This window comes from Cebus imitator, unplaced genomic scaffold (assembly GCF_001604975.1).
Source record: "Cebus imitator isolate Cc_AM_T3 unplaced genomic scaffold, Cebus_imitator-1.0 Scaffold369, whole genome shotgun sequence".
Lineage (NCBI taxonomy): Eukaryota > Metazoa > Chordata > Mammalia > Primates > Cebidae > Cebus > Cebus imitator.
This window is the reverse complement of record NW_016107684.1, coordinates 1,098,695-1,119,253: the sequence shown is the minus strand read 5'-3', so window position 1 is coordinate 1,119,253 and position 20,559 is coordinate 1,098,695. Positions and strand designations below refer to the sequence as shown.

The window sequence follows — 20,559 nt, the reverse complement described above, 5'->3', positions numbered from 1 at the left end:
CCTGGACTCTGACAGAGGCAGGTTTGATTGGTCAGCTGCATGTCACAGGCTGTCCTCAAACAGTGTCATAAAGGTTCCTCCACCGGTACCTCCCACACTGCTTTCTGTCTACCACTTGCTCAATATGTACTTTTGAATAAATGAGTGAATAGGGAGCATTTTGTTAAACATGATAATACATAGAGTTTAAGATATAAAATGACCTTGATGCAGAGGACTGATATGTTCATTTACAAATCAAGAATGTTCTTTTAAAACTAATTATCAGAGAACTCGCCTTGGACAAGAGAGTGGTTTCCATAGCAGCACAGACAAGGAAGTGGGTCCTGGGAGAGTTAAAACAGTTATTTGCTCCTCTGAGGCTTCAGGGTATTGACACATATCATTCTTACAGACTTGCTTCTTGGAAACACTAGGGAGAACCCTCGCTTTCTGTAGTAATTGGCGTATAGATTTTAAGGGAGAAGCAATGCAATAATGCCTCTATGCACACTGTAGGTGATGCTCTTAATAAAGGAGATGTTTTCTCCCTGTCTTCTACATTGTTAGAGGATCAGCCTATATTTTACACATTTGTGTTAATCACACTAATGCCCACGAATCAAAGAGGGGATGTGAAGTAACTCACAAAAAGACTTGGAACCCCCTTGTCTTATTTATTCTAAAATATATCCCCTGCACATTCTATGAATCAGTCTTAGCACCAATGCCGGTTTTAAGGACATCAAAGCCTCATGACATGCAAAACTATCATTCCAGTGCTCCAGAAGGGCAGAAACATGCCAAGGGCATGTACGTGGACTGTGGGGATTCAGTAGGATGGGATCAATGATATAATGCACAGGCATGTGTGCAGGATCATACACTATTGAAACAGTGGTGCTTGGAACTGAGGTGTCGATAGGATACTAAATATGTGGATACATTTTATTGTTTACACTATTAGTAACATGCTAAAGTGAAAAGACAGAAGAACATTTAACCTGACCTAGGAGAGTTTAATTCACAAGTCACAGGCCACAATAATCTAATATTCCTAAAGGACCAAGAAAATATTTTTCTTGACTCTCACTCCTCCAAATTTTCTCAGATATATATTAACCTATGTGGTGAGGCAGCTTTGATCTTCTGATTCAAGTCGATGATTTTTTTCTTCTTGCCAAGCTTTTTGTTTACCCTGCTCCCCACTTGACGGAATCAATTCTACTGCAACGTGAATAGAATTGTTCACACCTCAGCCTCCTCCAACTATAGCTTGTAATCTTTGGCGAACAGGAATTAAATCTTATCCTTCTTTTTAATCCCTGGCCTAGCCATAGAGGTGAATACATAAAGTAAACCTACTAAGGGTTTGCTAAGCAAATGATTAAGTAAACAAAACAATGAAGAAAAGGCAAGATGTGAGGATGTTCTGGAGTAAAATCAATCAATAAATACTAACAATACATTTTTTTGTTTTCTGGTGGTTCTGGTGGGAAGTCCATTCTTTCCAACCATGAGACTGAAGTGAATTGGTGCAGTCTATGCAAGAATATGGATGTGGTAGTAGGAGCCAGCAGAGCTCTGGTGAGATGAAAGAAAGCAAGGAGCTGTCTATAGTACATTATTAATAACTAAGAATTAGGTGATGACAGACAGATCATCAGAAAAGATTAGCTGAGACAGCAACAGATAATTACATCAGGACAGGAGAGTTAGAGTTAGAACTGGGTCAGAAGATGACAGTTCTCTTACATTACATAATTGAAAGACAGACCTAGCCCCTCTGCCTGGTAAACTGGATCCAAATGCCTGTATTAAGAGTAATTAAGGGCATATATGACGCATTGCTATACATTTAGCCATAGACACCATGATGATTTTACTAACAATATTTGAAAACAGCTATTTCACTGTTTGTACTTATAGGTACAGTGAAAATATTTTAATCATAACCACCTTTCTAGAATGTTTGAATCAAGTTTTTCTCTTGTAATCTCCTTTGGCATTAGTCCATCTTTGACTTTAAAAAAACAATGCAGAAAGATTTAGACTTTGTCCAGGATAAGTGTCTCTGGCTGAAGCTCCACAGATATCCATGGGTTACACGATTCTGCCACATTCAACCATAGTCCACAGTTGTACAGGCCCCAGGTTTGAGGGTCCATGCATTTGGTCTTGGCGGGGAATGCATCAGACCTAATCAAATCATGGGATAAGGAATCATGTAGATCACAAAGCACAAGAAACTGACAATATATCACCAAAATAACCACAATGATGTATGATTAACAGTAGACTGAGACCAAATTTTAATTTCCATGAGCAGCCTGTTTTATCTATGTCAAAATGCTGTGTTCGCCAGATTATAAGAAGACAGTTGATTGGCAGAAATGGACTTAGAACCACAGAATTCAGTTATTTGATTTGGTTATTTAATTTCATTAGATTTTGTGAAGACTTCTTTGCATATAGCGTATAAAAGTGCTGACTCGTATTTATGAAGGGAATATATTGGATGGTTGAGAGTACGGGATCTCGAGCCAGTCTAACTTGATGACAAGGTGGCTGAGCTCCTCTGCCTAATAGCTATGCCACCTTGCACAAGATACCTGGTATTTCAGTTGCTTTGGTTGTATAACAAATACCCCAAAACTTCATGCTATAAATTGACTATGCTCATGATTCTGTGTGCCAGACATTTATATAAGACAGAGCAGAGATAGCATGTCTGTTTCACTCTTTCTGGACATCAGTTGGATGACTTGGAGACTAGGGATTGGATTTATCTTCAGATGACTCATTTATTCACAATTGGCGCTGTTGGCTGAGACTTGAGCTAAGACTGTTCACTTGAACACATGGCCTCTGGCCTAAATTCCTTACAATGTAGTGGCATGTTCCAAGGGTGAATGCCCTCAAAGAGAGTGCCAGGTAGAAACTATGCTTTCTATTATATAAACCAGCCTGGGAAGTCACTTAGCATCATTTATATCATCTTCAATTAGCTGGAAAAGCCACAAGTCTACTAAGGTTCAAAAGAAGGAGAAATAGACTGTACCTTTTGATAGGGAGTGATAAGGCTCTGGAAAAAAAATGTGTGACTGAAAATATTGTTGTGGCCATTTTTGGAAAATGCAGTTTGCTTCAACTGCTATCTCCTTGCCTTGTCTTTCTTATCTATAACATGAGGATAATAATGTATAGTCTCAGACCATTGCTACAAGGATAAATTCAGCTATTCTTAGAATAGCTCCTGGTTATAGTAAGCACTCCCTAATGTTAGCTTTTACTCTTTTTCTAATTCTCATTTTTGTCATCAAGCTAATGTAACACAGCATAACTAGTACTAGAGTGGGAGTGGAATGGCTTACAGAACTGAGGTGGTTGAAGCTTTTGGTCTGGAGGAATATTTCCTGTTGATAGGCACTGGCTATGTTTGTGTCCCTGACTTTTTTATTTTTGCTTCCACTGCTTCTCAACTTCTTTTAAAATGGCATATTCTTTTTAGGGAGAGAAGGGTTGTTAATGTCTTATATCCAGTTACAATGAAGATTTGCTATCCTGAGTAGTTGTCTTTCTTCTAAAGGTGACTATAAGTCTCAGTTGTTATTTATTATATGTGGAATTTATAACAACATGCAAGTTTAGCCTTATTTCTAATTTTTTGCTATCTATCACAAATTGAAACAGAAATATGATATAGGCTTTTTTTCCAAAAAGAATCAGTTCTCTGATTGGAAATCCCTAGTCCCCACTTAGCCAATGAGAGATAGAAAGAAGGAAAAATAAACTGAAAATGGAAAAAATTGAGGAAAAGTCCAAGTGGACTCTATGGCTTAAAGAATAAGAAAAGTCAAGTGAGGGGGAAAAAAAAAGAGCAGAACTACTGTTTGTGTATTTTGAATACTCAACCTGTCTCCATTTTCCAGCATTTTTACTGACAGAGGAGGAAGCCAAACCTTTCTTTAGCAATGGTCTTCAACACTTTTGGGATCATGGGCTAACTAGATAACCCAAGAAAAATGCTGTGTACAGTTTCATGAGGTTCACATACCTTCTCAAAGTCAATGATTCACCCAAAAGAAAGACTTATTGTTAAGTTTGGACAATATGGTTATCTTTAAAATAGTTTTTAAGAGAAAAACTTATTGTGTGAATTATCTTTACATGCTTAAGATCTTCACCTGTCAAGTAGTACAGTATCAAATATATAATGAATGTGCCATATTATGATGGTGGTTATATCACCGATTGGTTACTGCATAGAAGTTGAAAAATAAAATGTGTGGTTTGAAAGGGTATGATATATGTATTTCCTAACTACTGCTATGTGTATGCATGCATTCAGTCACTTACTGAGAACTTGTGCATCTACTTATGTTAGATCTTCCCAGTGCAACATCTCTCAGGGTGAACAAAATGATGGTCCCAGCCCTCATGGAACCTACAATCTAGAGTTTGTTCATTCCTTATAAGCATAATCTTTATTTTATAATAAAATATCGGGAAAAGAAGCTGTAATATCCCCGAACTATCAAGATTTAATGAAAAATTTGTGACAATGAAGAACAAACCATCACCAGGCAAAATATCTTTTCTTAATAAATTCTAGAATATGGAAACCATTAACACACTTTCATAATGTCTCTTGTCTTCACCACACTATCTTCCCAATGTTTTCCTATCTCAATCATTATTAATAACTGAAATTGAATAAATAACAATAAATTCTTTTAGAAAGTGTTACATGTATTTAGGCCTTTTGAATGAATGTAATAGTATGGAAAACTTAAAAAGTGAAAAGAATTTTACATTCCAATTATCCTTTTATAAGCTGTTTCCTTAGGATATATTTCCTCCAATAACTATCATTCCCCCTTTGTGTCATTTACATGTAACAATATTATTGGTTAAAATTAAACAAGTCAAAGTTGTGAGGTGGACTCAGAGTTAAACTTAAAAAAACATTTTCAGTGTCAAATGAATACTAGCATTTAAAATTAATAAAACTTAAACTTCATTACACATCTGAAGGTCACTGACTTGAACACATAAGTAGTGCACTGGTATATCCTTCATATAGTCATTACTGGAAAATGATAATGTTAAATGTTGTGACTGATATAACGTTTTGAAGATTTATTGACATAACTACACAATTTGATTTTTTGGTATGTATTCTAATTGCAATATACAAAGTGGTAAGAACAGATATTCAGAAATTGAAAATGTATGCATTTAGAAATCAAACTGCATATTAACCTGAGCAAAGTATATGTTATAAACTATTTCCCCATTTGTTTCATTAAATAGGTAAAATGCAAATCCCATAATTTGTATTACTCCTCTTCATTAAATGTTTGTAGTGGCCATCTAGAAATTGAAAGAAAAGTAAGTAGTAGGATATCTCAGATATCAAAATTGTGCTTAGATTAAATCAAATGAACAAATGAATGAAAAATTCAAAATGATGCATATTCCTTAGAATATCTATCAGTGTTAAACAAGTTAATCACTTCAGGATTGGATTTTGATATTAATGTTGATACCTAAAATTAGTATAGCTAATTTTTGAAAAGAATCTCCACCAAAGGAAAATATTAATAGAAATTTGTCCTCCCAACAAAAGATAATTCAATGTGATTTTAGGCAAGTTTGTAGATAGAAGTTTCTGAAGTTTTAAATTATTGTGACAGATTTAAAACAAGGGTATTTAAAATGATTCTCACTTGGTCATTTTGGTTTTTTGAAAAATAGCTATGACATAATATTTATCATTAGGGATCAATATGGATACCAAGGCTTTCATGAGAAATGTGTTTGTTGACTTTAATAAATCTTCAAGTGTGTAAATACAGAAATATTTGTACAGGCAGTTTTCTGCTGAATTACATTTCCTCTATGCACATTCTCAATGGCTACATATTTTTTAAAAACTTATACTAAAGGTTTGGTGTGATGGCAATTTTCACAAACAATTTTAATTGCTTCATATTGGTTATTTCTGTATCTAGTTATTTAATCATCATTATAATCATCATGATTAATCTGCATTTATATGTTCTAACAACTTGTTTTGCTATTATAAATAACATTGTAATGAATAAAGCATTTTGCGTAGAATAGATTCCCAAAAGAGAAATTACTAGATCAACAGGTTTGAAAATATTCAAAGCTGTTGGTAAATACCATATTTTTTAAGCAGTCAGAGTAAGTTTTCTGTGCAAGAAATGTCAAAAAAACATCAGAAACTAAACTCAATTCATGCATTTAATTTAAAATTATAGGTAGCCCCCAATTTGCCAATAAATGATGATACAAAGTTATTTTCTAAGGAGTTTGCATTAGATTTGACATATATTTATTTAGTCCTGGAAAAGGATATTATAAAGTTCTCACTACTCACAATAGCAGATTTAACTTTTATTTAAATAATAATTAAAATATATTAAATATAAACAATGACTCTGGGTGCTTCTAAATTTTGAGTTCCCTATTCTTTGTCTTTTACTCTTTCTTCCTCTATGTTTTTAATATTTTCTGTGAAATTCATAGAGATAAAATTCTTAGCTACAAAGTACCATCTACTTATTTAAGCACAGGGGCTAGAGAAAAGGAGAAGACGATAGGAAGCTGCAGAAGTGCTCCTGGGATGCTGGGTAGAGGGTCCTAGGACTGGGTACTTTTTCAAGGCATGATAGAAGGAAGTTCAGGAAAAGGGCAGTGCAAAGAGGTGAAATAAAAGTCAGACAAACTCTGATGAATCACACATTAATGTTAAAAAAAAAAAACTGCATCAAAAAAGAGTATTATTAAATCAACAAAGGATGTTGGTATCGGGGGAAACATTTTTTGGTTGTTTTGTTATTTTTCTACTACACATAATAAAGCATGTTTAAATAATTTTAAAGATGTAAAAATTCAAACAAATCCAAATGATTTTAATTGTATGTATATATATACACAAATTATATGTATATATTTTTATCTTCTAGAAAATAGTAGCTGATTCACTTGAAGAAAATCTGTGTTTAGCTCGAGAGTATCAACAGCTACAGAATACATTCTTAACAGAAAAGGACAATTATTTCAATATATATGATAAAAAGCTATCACTTGATACCTCAATCAGAGATAAGAAACAGGTATTTGTTTTTCTAATTGTTTTAAGATAATGATTTATGTCTTATATGCACTGCAAAAGTGAAAAGTAGTTTGTGTATCTCTGATCTGATGATGATACTTCACAATGTGGCATATTTTCTTTATGTAGTTTTATTGTACATTTATATCAACCTTTTAAATTTGAACTTTGAAAGAACAGTTGAGGAATGAAAAACTTGGTTTCTAATCCACTATTTTGTACTAATTTGCTTTTAATTAATATGAACAGAAATATCATTTTTTGTTTGTAGATTTCAGTATGTTATTATAGACTTCATATTTCAATTTGAATAGCGGGTGATCTTCCATGATAGGCTTCTAAATTGTCCTTTCGATATATGGGCTCCAAATTCTAATAACTATTTTTTTATTAAATATGGAGATTAATTGGAAAGTTGGAAAAAGAGCTGACCTTCTCTGATTACTGAAAATCACTGAGAATTCTAAATATATTTTGTAAAATCTTCTGTAATGACAAGTGGAAAGATAAAGCACACAATGTGCTATGAATCAAAAAAAAGAAGAAGTTCCATTGCTAGAGTGTTATGATATAGCCACTTCCTCTATATTCTCCAGATAGTAACAAGAAAAAATTTTCTTTTGAATATTTGATTCCCCCCAGGATTCAAATTTCAGAAAATAGAGATTATTTTTTTTTAACAATTAACCTAACCATGAAAACCAAAATGATCCTTTCTCCTACTGGTGTCACCCATATTATTGCATTATAAATCAGTAGTTTAGAATAGCAGTGCTATACTTATCCCTCATGATTATGGAACATTGGGAAGACAAAAGGTGGGATTCAAATGCAAGTTCTACTAGCTCCATGATCTTGGCAAGTTGCCTTTTCCAACCTCAGTCTTCTCATCTGCAAAATAAGATTTACCTCACCAGATACTTGGTAAGTAATAAAAAAGAGCCATTCATAATAAGTTACTGTGAAATTAAAGGGATGCTATACAACATGTGATTATTACATTCATCTGGTATCCTGCCTATGTACTCCCCTATTTCCCATCCGTCTTTTCTCATGAGATTTAAAGCTTCTGAATACACTGGGAAAGAGAAGAATGTATTTTTCTCTTAAAATTTTGAAATGATAGCAAGATGAGGATAAGTGTGTTTGGAAGTCTGAGGTCAGAGGATCACCTGAAGTCAAGAGTTTGAAAGCAACCTGGCCAGCATGGTGAAACCCTGCCTCTACTAAAAATACAAAAATTAGCCAGGTGTAGTGGTGTGCGCCTATAGTCCCAGCTACTTGGGAGGCTGAGTCAGGAGGACCGCCTTAGCCCAGGATGTGGACATGGCAGTGAGCTGAGAATGCGGCATTGCACTCCAGCCTGAGGAACAGAGTGTGTTTGGGAAAGAATTGATAACACAGCTATCTGCCAAAATCTTAGTGTCCTCAAACCATTTTGCATGATTCAAAGAAAGGGCATGTATGTATCCATGAAGAACTTGTCCAATCAATTCATGCATTTGACATTGTTATTTGAGGTTAAACATGTTCTATTTGTTATCCATAATTGAGAAGGAGAAAACAATCAATGGCTATACTGTATTTCTTTTCCTATGGTGGAGGTGGGGAACAAAAATAAATTATGTGTGTACTTATCAGTTTATATAGAATCATTTGGTGGCAAATGACAAACACATTTGATACATGCATAAATAGTGGAGACCCCATGCTTTTTAAGAGAAAGCCCTCACACCACATTTTCATAGTAAGAGCAAAATTATCTTGATCTCATTTTGGAATTAAAAGAAATCTTAATGCAAGATACACGGACTGAGACTGTAGTAGAAAGCGACAATGGAGATTGCTAGGAGATTGGGTTTATGTTTGCGATCCCTCAGATGAATCAGTTTTAGCACACCTGTTTCAGGGAAACTTTCAAGATTTATTCGTACTTCCAATCATCATTTTTCATTTCCATCCTTCAGCGATGGAGGTCATTAAGTGCAAGCTGCCCTTGTCAGTGTCATGTAGGATCAATTTGCTGCAATGGACAGAGAAGTCTTATTGATGCTGTTAAATCTGTCAGTGAGAAATCGTATGTCATTAGCGTCTAATGCACTGCTTACAGGATGGAATTTGGCCATCAAAAATGAGAAAACTCTTTAATATTTTAGTCCATTTCCTTGATATTGCAGCATTTCCCATGTATGTAGGTTTTAGTTCTTTGACCAGTTTAGTTTGGATACACGAAAACACTATTCAGTCTCTAGTTCTCTTGTTGAATTCCCTTGTCAGATAAAATGGATCTCACTTTCAGGAATTTTGTGCATCTTTTTCCTGTTTTAGGCTAATTTCATTGCTTCCAAACATGAATTCCTTTTGGCGTGGCAAATAATTATATTTTAATTATTGTGCTTCTTAGGGACTATTATTATCTCTTTACAAGCGGCACATTTTCACACTTCTTGGTATTTCGATGCCAAGAGTAATAAAGAAAACCTAATGAAAGAGTAAAACAAATTGAAAATAATGTCCCTTTACTTAACATAATCTTATATACACATGCCTCAAATGTTAAAATGCCGTAGTATTTCTCTTAGTGTTAATATTATGTCTATTTTATTTGCTGTGTTTTTTGATACTTTTCTGTACTTTTACATTTTGTAGTGATAGGTATTTTTGCCTTTAAAAATCAAAAAGAGGCAAAACTAATTATGAAAAATTCTTATTTGCCCTGTTCATGGGTAACGATAGAAAATAATCTAATCTAAGACTTCTCAGACGTCAAAATTAAAATTAAAACTAGAAATAAATGAAGAAAAACCTCTGAAAAACAGATTATACTTCCATGTGAATATAGACATTTTCATTAGAAGCCTTCAAATACTTTTAATAAAAATATGCCATTTTTAATATTTTATATTAAAAATAAAAATATCTATGGGTATTTTGATGAATCACCATGTATTTGTTTTAAGTGACACCACAGATTCTTTGTACCTGCACAGAAAGGTAAGGTAAGCAAGCATGCAGACACTGATGTGGCCTGTTGGTTGAAAACAGGATGGCTTTCCAAATGTTTTAAAATATATTTTTAAAATTATTTCATTAGCCATTTGTAAAGCTTTACCCTTGCTTACTGCAAATCCAGTGCTTTCAAACTAAGTGAAGGAAAATTATGACAGAATCAATCAACATGTAACAAATACTTATGTGGACAAAGTATTTCTGCAATATAGTTTACAAATATTATCTTTTAGTGTCTCTCAGTAATCCTGGGGAATTTTCTATTACTATTATCTCTCCCAATATAAGATATGGAATTGAGATTGAGTGTCATACAAGATTGCTCAAGTAGAGGGAGATGCTGGAATTGGAATAAAATTCAGGTTTTTCTTATATCTAACTTATTTCAGAATTATAATGCTACCTATTTACTATAAGATTAATTAAAAAGTTCTATCATGGCTAACCAGGTTATATAAAACTTGGAAAAAAACATGTAGATTGCATATGATATCTCTGGTGTTCAACTGAAATAGATTATTTGATTTACTGGTTGTTTTTGTAATTTTATTTCATTGGAGCCACTTTTTCAATGATTTTTTGGGGAAAGGACAACCTATTTACTTGGAGAATATTTAATTTTCATAGGGTTTATAGATAGGTTTCATAATTCTAAATTGTGAAACTTGAACAAGAAGTGCCTACAGAAATATTGCCCTTCTCTTTAAAAAATGATTTTTAGAGGAAGAATCTTAGAGAAGCCAGAGTGGCTTAGTGATTTATTACATACACAATTAAGTAGAAGACATGTTGTCCTAGAACTTAGTTTTATTTCACTCATGTTCAAATGTTCTTTCCAATAAACTGTAGTTAAGCATATGCTATGATTTTTTTTGAAGGTTTGAATGGACCAATAGCTGAGATGTAAGCATCTATTTTAAGTGACTTGGGTCTTTGAAAAAAATCACAGAGACATGAATTAGAAAATTACTCTGCAGCAGTGTGTTGTCCACTAGGGAATACTTCTGATCCTCATAGAACACTTGTAATTCATTCATTCAATTATTCAAAATATATTATTAATCACCAATTGTTCTATATATCAACAATGAACAATTGGAATTTGAAATTTAAAATACCAGCAATGAACAATTGGAATTTGAAAGCTAAACCACAATGCCATTTATATTAACACACATACAAATAAAGTGAATTCAACAAAATACGTATAAGATCTACATGAGGAAGAGCACAAAATGAATGAAAGAAGCAAATCAAAGAAGGTCTAAATATATGGAGAGATATTCCACATTCATGGAGAGGAACTCAATATTGTTAATATACCCATTCTTTCCAACATGATATATAGAGTCAATACAATCCCAATAAAAATGCCAGCATATTTTGTAATCCCAGCACTTTGGGAGGCCGAGGCAGGCAGATTACCTGTGGTCAGGAGTTTGAGATGAACCTGTCCAACCTGGTGAAACCCCATCTCTACTAAAAATACATAATTTAGCTGGGCATGGTGGTGGGCACCTGTAATCACAGCTACTCAGGAGGCTGAGCCAAAAGAATTGCTTGAACCTGGAAGGGGGAGTTTGCAGTGAGCCGCCAAGATTGTTCCACTGTACTCCAGCCTGAGCGACAAGAGTGAGACTCAAAAAAAAAAAAAAAAAAAAAAAAAAAAAAAATCAAACAAACAAAAAAATAAAAATAAAAAAACAGAAAGAGAGAGAGAGAAAGGCATAAAAAGACAAAAAATAACTAGCAAAATATTGACGAATAAAGTCAGAGGATTGACACTACCTAACTTCAAGATTTACTATAAAGCTGACAAAGATACTGTAGAAGTCACCGGAACATGCCACTTTATTTTTGCTTCCATGCTAGAGGTTATGATCTCGAGTCTAGACTATAGCATAGATTAGTGCTGAATCCAAGCTTTCCAGCATCCTTTCTTCACCCCACCTAGAGAAGAATTATGTATTTTTGCTATTTAATCTATCTTGCCTGGGTCTCACTAGACAACATTTCCATATTAAATTCTCAAAAAATTGTATCATATGTAGATTATATTTTCTCCTACCATTTTCATCAACTTTCAAACACAGTTTCCTTTAATACTCATTTTGTATTGATGTGCTTAGGAGCCAAAGTCAATTCTAGCAACAAACAAAGTTATTTTCCTAGAGAAATGTGAAAGCTGTTTGATTCTCATTTTTATAAGTATTTCGTATTGCTTGTTGTCCCGCACACCATAAAATTGTGCTTGGATAGTGATTTCTGTCTACTTGTTTCAATGTAGATAGAAATTCACTTCTTTCATATGAAAACCACAAAATAATAGTTTTCGCCGTAACAGCTGTTTGAAGACCCTATCAATGTCTCTGCTTCCATTTCTTAGAACACAGGCATGTGGACATGCACACACACACACACACACACACACACACATACATATACACAAACATTTGTTCTAAAGGCATTATCACATTTCATGGACTGATAAGCTTGCATTAAATTTATACTGTCACATTTCTCTGAAGAGTATTCCTCAAGAGACCTGTGAAGAACTTTGGTGATGCCTGGGACAGAAGTAGACAGCTGATCGTCTATTGTTCTATCTCACTTAATCTCCCTTTTGTTGTCCTAACTCCATAAGGAAAATACCAAGACTGGGAGTTTATTGCTGGCCAATACTTTAAAGAAGTAAACTTGGTTTAAATCAAACCAATTATTTGGTCCAATACCAGTTTTGAGTGAGATTTTAATTTGTGTATCTTTCTTTTTTCATTTTTTAAATAACTTTATTGAAATTTATTTACAATAAATAACTTTATTGTAAAATTCATATTTTACACATAATATAATTAATTTATTCCAACAGTGCAACCAGTGATGTAGTAAATTTCCAAGTTGTGCAACAATGACCATAAATCAGTTTTAGCATGTTTTCATTACCATAGTAGTAAGATTTTCATGCCCATTTACTATTTTTTTAAATTTAATTTATTTTTTAATCATACTTTAGGTTCTGGGGTACATGTGCAGATCATGCAAGATTGTTGCATAGGTACATACATGGCAATCTGTTTTGCTGTCTCCATCCCCTGTCACCTATATCTGGTTTCTCGCCATACTATCCCTCCCCAACCTCCCTACCCCCTGCTGTCCCTGCTCTTCCATGCCCCAGCAGACCCCAGTGTGTGATGCTCCCTCCCTGCATCCATGTGTTCTCATTGTTCAACACCCACCTATGAGTGAGAACATGCAGTGTTTGATTTTCTGTTCTTATGTCAGTTTGTTCAGAATAATGGTTTCCAGATTTTCATCGATGTCCCTGCAAAGGACACAAACTTATCATTTTTTATGGCTGCATAGTATTCCATGGTGTATATGTGCCACATTTTCTTTGCCCAGTCTATCATTGATGGGCATTTGGGTTGGCTCCAGGTCTTTGCTATTGTAAACAGTGATGCAGTGAACATACATATGCATGTGTCTTTATAGTAGAATGATTTATAATCGTTTGGATATATACCCAGTAATGGGATTGCTGGGTAAATGGAATTTCTATTTCTAGGTCCTTGAGGAATCGCCACACTGTTTCATGCAATTTCGAGATTTTCTTCTGGTAGAGTTGCATAGCAATAAACAGATTTTTTTTTTAATATTAGCCACACTTTAAGAGTGATTTGTTGAATGTGATGATGGACTCTAGTATATCAAAAATATTCAGGATAATATTTTCACATGTGTGTGTGGTGGTGGGGATATGTAGCTCAACCAATGGCTATTTTGTTCCCCCTGGAATATCTGGATATCTGGCAATGTCTGGAGACATTTTTGGTTGCCCCTGGCTTCTAGAAGGCAGAAGCCAAGAATAGGGATGTTGCTAATCATCCTACAATGCACAGGACAACCCCTCTCCCCTTCACACACACTAACATTCTCCAGCCCAAATGTCAATAGAACTGAGGTTAAGAAACCTTAGACACACAGAGAAAGAATTTACTTGTCATATGTATGTAACATGCGTGTATATGTATATATACATATATATATCATGAAACACTGTATACTATATCCCCTTCTTAAAGATTTAACCTGTATTTGTATATTTAAAATCCTGAGAAATTCCACATTAAAAAACCTGTTAACTCTGTTAACCCTGAATTTTCTACTGTCCCTGGAATTCTTTCTTCTCAGGTAAACTATTTACTACTGATTGATTTGGTGTTTAGTAGATTAAATATTGGAAAATGTTATTATCTTTATACATATATATATATATATATATAGAATATATTTAAAGAATATATATCTTATGCTTATATTAAGAGAATATATAAAGAGATATACATATTTATATATATATATAAGTAAGCATAAGATATATAAATAAGCATAAGAGAATAAGAGGCACTGTGTCACAACTGTACTTTTATGATATTCCACTGATATATAACTTTCATAAAAAATAAGTATTACTTTTACATACAAATCCATAGAATAATTTGGAATATTCTCAAATAAATACTTTCCTTAGAATCCATACACATCCAGAATACTGACTTTTTTTGATGCTATAGTAGAGCAATAAAGTGAAATAGTATTGTTTTCGTCACTTAAAACTGATGTTTAGAAAATTACAATAAAACAAGTAAAATATTCTCAAATACACCTTTTATGATCGGCATGTTTTCTAATTATCTAATACGTGACATGTCACTACAACTGATTTTCAATTTTGTGGGATTATCTGTAAATGATTTTTTCATTTTGAGCTGTGCATATGCATTGCAATGACATAAACATTTAGAAAAACTGATTTTATAATCATCTTGTCCCAAATCTACAGAACTGTATCTTATAATCACTTATTAAAATAAGTATTAACATGGAAAATGTATATTTATATGCTAAATATTTTCTTTAGTCATTTATTTTTTTCTTCAGAATTTAACTGTCATTAAAGGTGGATGGAAAACCTATAGATAGCTTATTTAATCCCATGAGCCTCTGATAATAAGGAATATGAATATCACCCTTGTAGGATGGTTGTATAAAACAATAAATGAATAATTTCTATTTATGAAGCACTACTATGTACTAGGCACTTTGTTAGCTTTTATATGTAATCTTAATTCTCTGAACAACTCTGAAGCATAAATATATGTCTTAAATGTAAAGCACTAGAACAGTTTTTTACAAACTATATTTTGCATATAGAAGATGTGGTTACTAATATTTCTGTTATTTAGATAAATATGTGTCCCTCGTTTCTTCCATCAAACTGTAGTGTGATTATATGATTATAACATAATTTTCTACTCTATAATAGGAATTAAATAGTGGTTGAGAATATGGGATGAATTATGGGTAGAAAGGACAGAAGTGTAAGTAGTAGAGACATTATGACAGTCAGTTAGAAAAACATGCAGAGGCTCTAAGGAATAAAGAAATAACACCATGGGAAGAAATCTAATGCCCAGGTAAAACTGACAGAGGATTATAGGGTAGAAAATCGTGTGTGTGTGTGTGTGTATGTGTGTGTGTGTGTGTGTATGTATGTGTGTGTGTGTGTGTGTGTGTGTGTGTGTGTATATACATGTCTAATATGAGGCATAAGGGATAGACTCAGCAATGACACATGTGTTGGGGGAGTTAATCCAAATCTTATACCACCAAACACCAATTAGAACACATATACAAATGAAAAGTTCCCATTTGCAATAGCTACAACAGCCAAAAATTTCCTAGAAATACCTAATATAAATTATGTCATTGTAAACTTCATGAAGGAACCTGTAAAATTTTACAAATGAAAAAGATAATAAAACAGCACATGTCATAACAGTACTCAATATTTTAATTTGGTGAGATCTCTCTGGCATCTTAACGTTATAATTTTAAAGCAATCCCAAATAAACTAAAATAATATTTTTTGGAAGCTGATAAATGCATTCTGTACTGGAACATGAAAACAGATTTTAAAAATTATGGGGAAAATGAGGGGATAATTTTCTAGCTTGTTCTGAAACAAATAATAAAGCTGCAAGAAGTGTAACAAGTTACAACAATGACAAAAAGTTCAATGCATCACAAGGACTGCCTAGAAATAAAAGTAAAGTCCTAATATGCCAAGGATTTTATTGTATAAAAATGTGAAAATTCAAAGAAATGGCAACATAGTCGTTTCAACAAAATGCTGCAAGTCTTACTGTATGGCTTTGGGAAATTGCAAATAAATCCTGCCTTGAACCATGCCAAAAGCCACAAATGCATTAAAGTGTTAAATATAAACACAAGATGTAGCTGAATAGATGTCTGATCTTGAAATGAGAAGAGTTTTTATCAACGTCATGAAAAGGAAGAAATCTTTTAAAATAATCATTTATATGTTTGCTGACATGAAAATTAAATGTCTGTGAATTTAAAACTATGTGAAAATATTTCAACATCTGTGACAAACATGAACTTTAATATTTTTACCCCATGGAGTGCTACTCTATGTCTCTTAAAAGATAACTTCTCTAGCAGAATCATGAAAAAAGTATTTAAATAAGTATTGCCTTGGTATGTCGTGTCTTTGTTGAATATTTTAAAAATACAAAGCAAGTTGATAAATAAAAGTGAGAGAAGCATCCTTAATAGTTTTTTAAAAAAAGGAAAGGAAAACAACAGGATAGCTTTTGCACCCACCAGATTAGCATAATATTTTATAATGATAATATCTAGTTTTTGGAGGAAGCACTGAAATTGACACTTTCACCAATGGTGATATTGTACTTTGAAATGCCCCCTATGAAGAACAAATTGACAATATATAGCAAGAGCCTTATATATTCATACTTTTTTTCTCTAAGGAATATTCCTAAAATGTGCAAAAATGGTGTTTCAACAAGGATTTGATTATAAAATGGGTAGAACAGCGTAGCACAGAGTCCGACTGCCTGGATTTGAATCCTGCCCTTTTGCTTCCTAGCTACGATTTTGAGCAAGTTCTTTACCTCTCTGAGCCTGTCGTTTCTGATCTGTAAAATGAGAATAATAGCAGAATCTACTTCATATAGTTTTTCTGACAACCACTTTAATACATGTAAAGATTTCTAACAGCTTTCGTTACCTAGTAAGTTCTACATATATTTCAGTTACATTTGTTGTTGTTATTAAATAAGATTATGTAGCATACTTCACAAATTGTTTAGTATGTGTAAAGAGAGAATAAGAATCAAAACAGGTATTATCATTATTTTTATGCTATTATGAAATAAACTGGACAGTGGCAATGCAATCTTTATAGGAACGACTTTGATTCCTTGTGTTAAGAAAGATTATATGAAATCAAAAAAATTGTAAACTCATCACTTTTTATTAACCAAGAGTGAATTAAAGACAATAAATATCAAGTAACTTAGGGATGATTATTTTTATTTTCAAAGGATTCTTACATCATGAGAGGCTCTAATAACATAGTGAGCCATACAGTCATTTCAATTATACTTAACTAAGTAGGATTTTGTCTGCATTCAAATTTCCAGAGAAGATATTTTTCATGCTGTACTCTAATTACTCATATTATTCTTTTTGATACGGGGTCTCACTCTGTCACCCAGATTGGAGTACGGTGATGTGATCTCGGCTCACTGCAGCTTCTGCCTCCTGGGCTCAGGTGATCCTCCCACCTCAGCTCCCTGAGTAGCTGGGCTCACAGATGCATGATACCATGCCTGGCTAATGTTTTGTACTTTTGGTAGAGATGGCGTTTCACTATTTTATCCAGGCTGGTCTCAAACTCCTGAGCTCAAATGATTTGCCCACCTCGGCCTCCCAAAGTGCTGGGATGACAAAAGTGAGCCACCATACCAGACCTAATTATTCACATTCTGTGTATACCTGTGTACACCTGATTCTATTAAAAGAAATTACTTGATTTTAGGAAGTTCCTCAACTCATTTACTAGAGACTAATTAACAAGTTAAATGTTTTCCTGCTTTCTTGAAATGGACTTTGAGTAAAGCAATTTACTGGTACAGCCTGACCCTTTAAGAGTTTAATAGGTGACTATGGAAAAATATTGTGGACAGATAGACATTAAAAATACTTTCCTTTTGTCAGTTAAAGAGTAATTCTCACAGATTTCCTATCAAACTAATCCTGAAAACGACAACTGTTCTTTTTTAAAATCTCGTATGTTTCCCTCATAGTGAATCACTGATTAACAAATAAAACAACACATACACACAGGCAATACATTATCTGAGAAAAAGAAAAGTAGCAAGGCAGTGAATATAGTGTTTAGAATTACATGAGGCTGTGTCAGATATAAAATCCCTTTCTATGTGTGTACCTATGCAACAATCTTGCATGTTCTTCACATGTACCCCAAAACCTATAATGCAATTAAAAAAATCCCTTTCTAGTTATTTCCCTTGGTGCTGGGTATCAGAATTGTGTCATCTTTCAAAAAGTTATCGTTTTAAAGAAAGATATATGCACTATATTCATAGGTTATTGAGAAAAGTATATAAAACAAAGCTACTATCTGCATGATGTACATAGAAAAAGCAAAAATGTTATCTGTGAAAGCAGAAAAGAATTTGGCTTGCTTGACTTTTTGCATCAAGCAGGCTACAGCAATCTTTTGATTCTAATATGAAACTATAGTAAGGATCATTGCACTAATGCATGAGGATTTGTGATAATGTTGCAGAAATTTTACTGTCAAAACTGAACTGCAGTGTAATGACTTTTGTTATCATGGTTTCTAATAACTATTCAGCATGAATTGACCCTACATATGTTTTGCCGCAATAATATGTCGCTAACTCAGAAAGCTAAAAAGAAAATAAAAAACAGTCAACATAATGTTATGTATAACTTCATGATAACCTTTACTATTCACATTGTTAAAACAATTATATTAATAATACTCACTATACAAACTATGGGCTCACATGTCAATAAAACCTCAGACCCATTGTGACAGTTCTGGCTAAATAAACCTACAAAGTACTTTACAATAAAACATGTTCTCTGTTCAACCTGGGCACTAGTTACTGACTGTTCATTCTACTTCCAATCTGATTGCTATCCTCTATTGTAAGGAGGCTTCGACACGTTTCCCTACTTCCTATAAGGTTTTTCTTTTTCTTTTTGAGCTATATCTTTAGTTTTTCACTTTCTATATTTTTGCATCTCTTTACCTCCAAAAATATACTTCCTTATTGCATATATTTTTATCTCAGCATCTCTTCTCTGCAATAAGTAAGAGAAAGTAGAATGTTTACTTTTCTGGGTGGCAGTCACCATGCTAGACATTTACAACAGGTGTAAATCATTGAGTTGCACCAACCATATCATAAATGTTGACCAATTACAGATATCATTATCATTTTTATTCTATTATTATTTAATTCACAAAAACACTATGAAACAACTTGGAATATTCCCATTTTTTCTTAGAAAGCAAAGCTACTGTATTAGTTTGCTAGGGCTGCCCTAACAAAGTACCACAGACTGAGTGGTTTAAACAACAGAAATTTATTATCTCAGAATTTGGAAGGCCAGAATATGAGATCAAGGTGTCAACAGGGTTCTGATGACCTAGTGGGATGGATCTGTTCCAAGCCTCTCCTTTGCTTATAGAGGGCCACCTTCTTCCTGTGTCAATATAATGTCTTCAATATAATGAAAGATTTGTATGCATCTGTCCAGATCTCTTCTTCATCTTCTTTTTTTGTCATTGTTTTTGTTATTGTTTGTTTGTTTGTTTAACTTTCATTTTAGGTACAGAGTTACATGTGCGGTTTGTTACATAGGTAAACTCATGTCACGGGGGTTTGGTGTAGATTATTTTGTCACACAGGTAAAAAGCCTAGTACCTATTAGTTGTTTTTTCTGCTCTTCTCCCTCCTTCTAGCCTCCACACTCAAATAGGCTCCAATGGTCTGTTGTTCCCTTCTTTGTGTCCACGAGTTCTCATCATTTAGCTCCCACTTACAAGTGGAGCATGTGAGATTTGGTTTTCTATTCCTACATTAGTTTGCTAGGGACAACAGCCTCTAGCTCCATTCACATTCCCACAAAAGCATGATCTTGTTCTTTTTATGGCTGCATAGTATTCCATGGTGTAGATGCACAACATTTTCTTTATCCAATCTGTCATTGATGGGCATTTGTGTTGATTTCGTGTCTTTGCTATTGTGAAGAGTGCTGCAATGAACACTCACCTACATGTGTCTTTATGGTAGTATGATTTATATTCCTCTGGATACATACCCAATAATGGAATTGCTGAGTCAAATGGTAGTTCTGTTTTTAGCTCTTTGAGGAATTGCTACACTGCTTTCCACAATAGTTGAACTAATTTACACTCACACCAAGTGTATAAGTGTTCCCTTTTCTCCACAACCTCGCCAGCATCTGTTTTATTTTGA

General features: G+C 33.6%; 1 protein-coding gene across 1 annotated transcript in view; it reads left to right on the top strand.

Moving 5' to 3' along the window:
- The window catches only part of CCDC178 (coiled-coil domain containing 178), a 477,354-nt gene that overhangs the window by 325,425 nt on the left and 131,370 nt on the right, over positions 1-20,559 (top strand). The window contains exon 20 of the mRNA XM_017507137.2: positions 6,978-7,127. Within this exon, the coding sequence (XP_017362626.1) occupies positions 6,978-7,127 (150 nt within the window). The remainder of the gene's footprint in view (positions 1-6,977; positions 7,128-20,559) is intronic.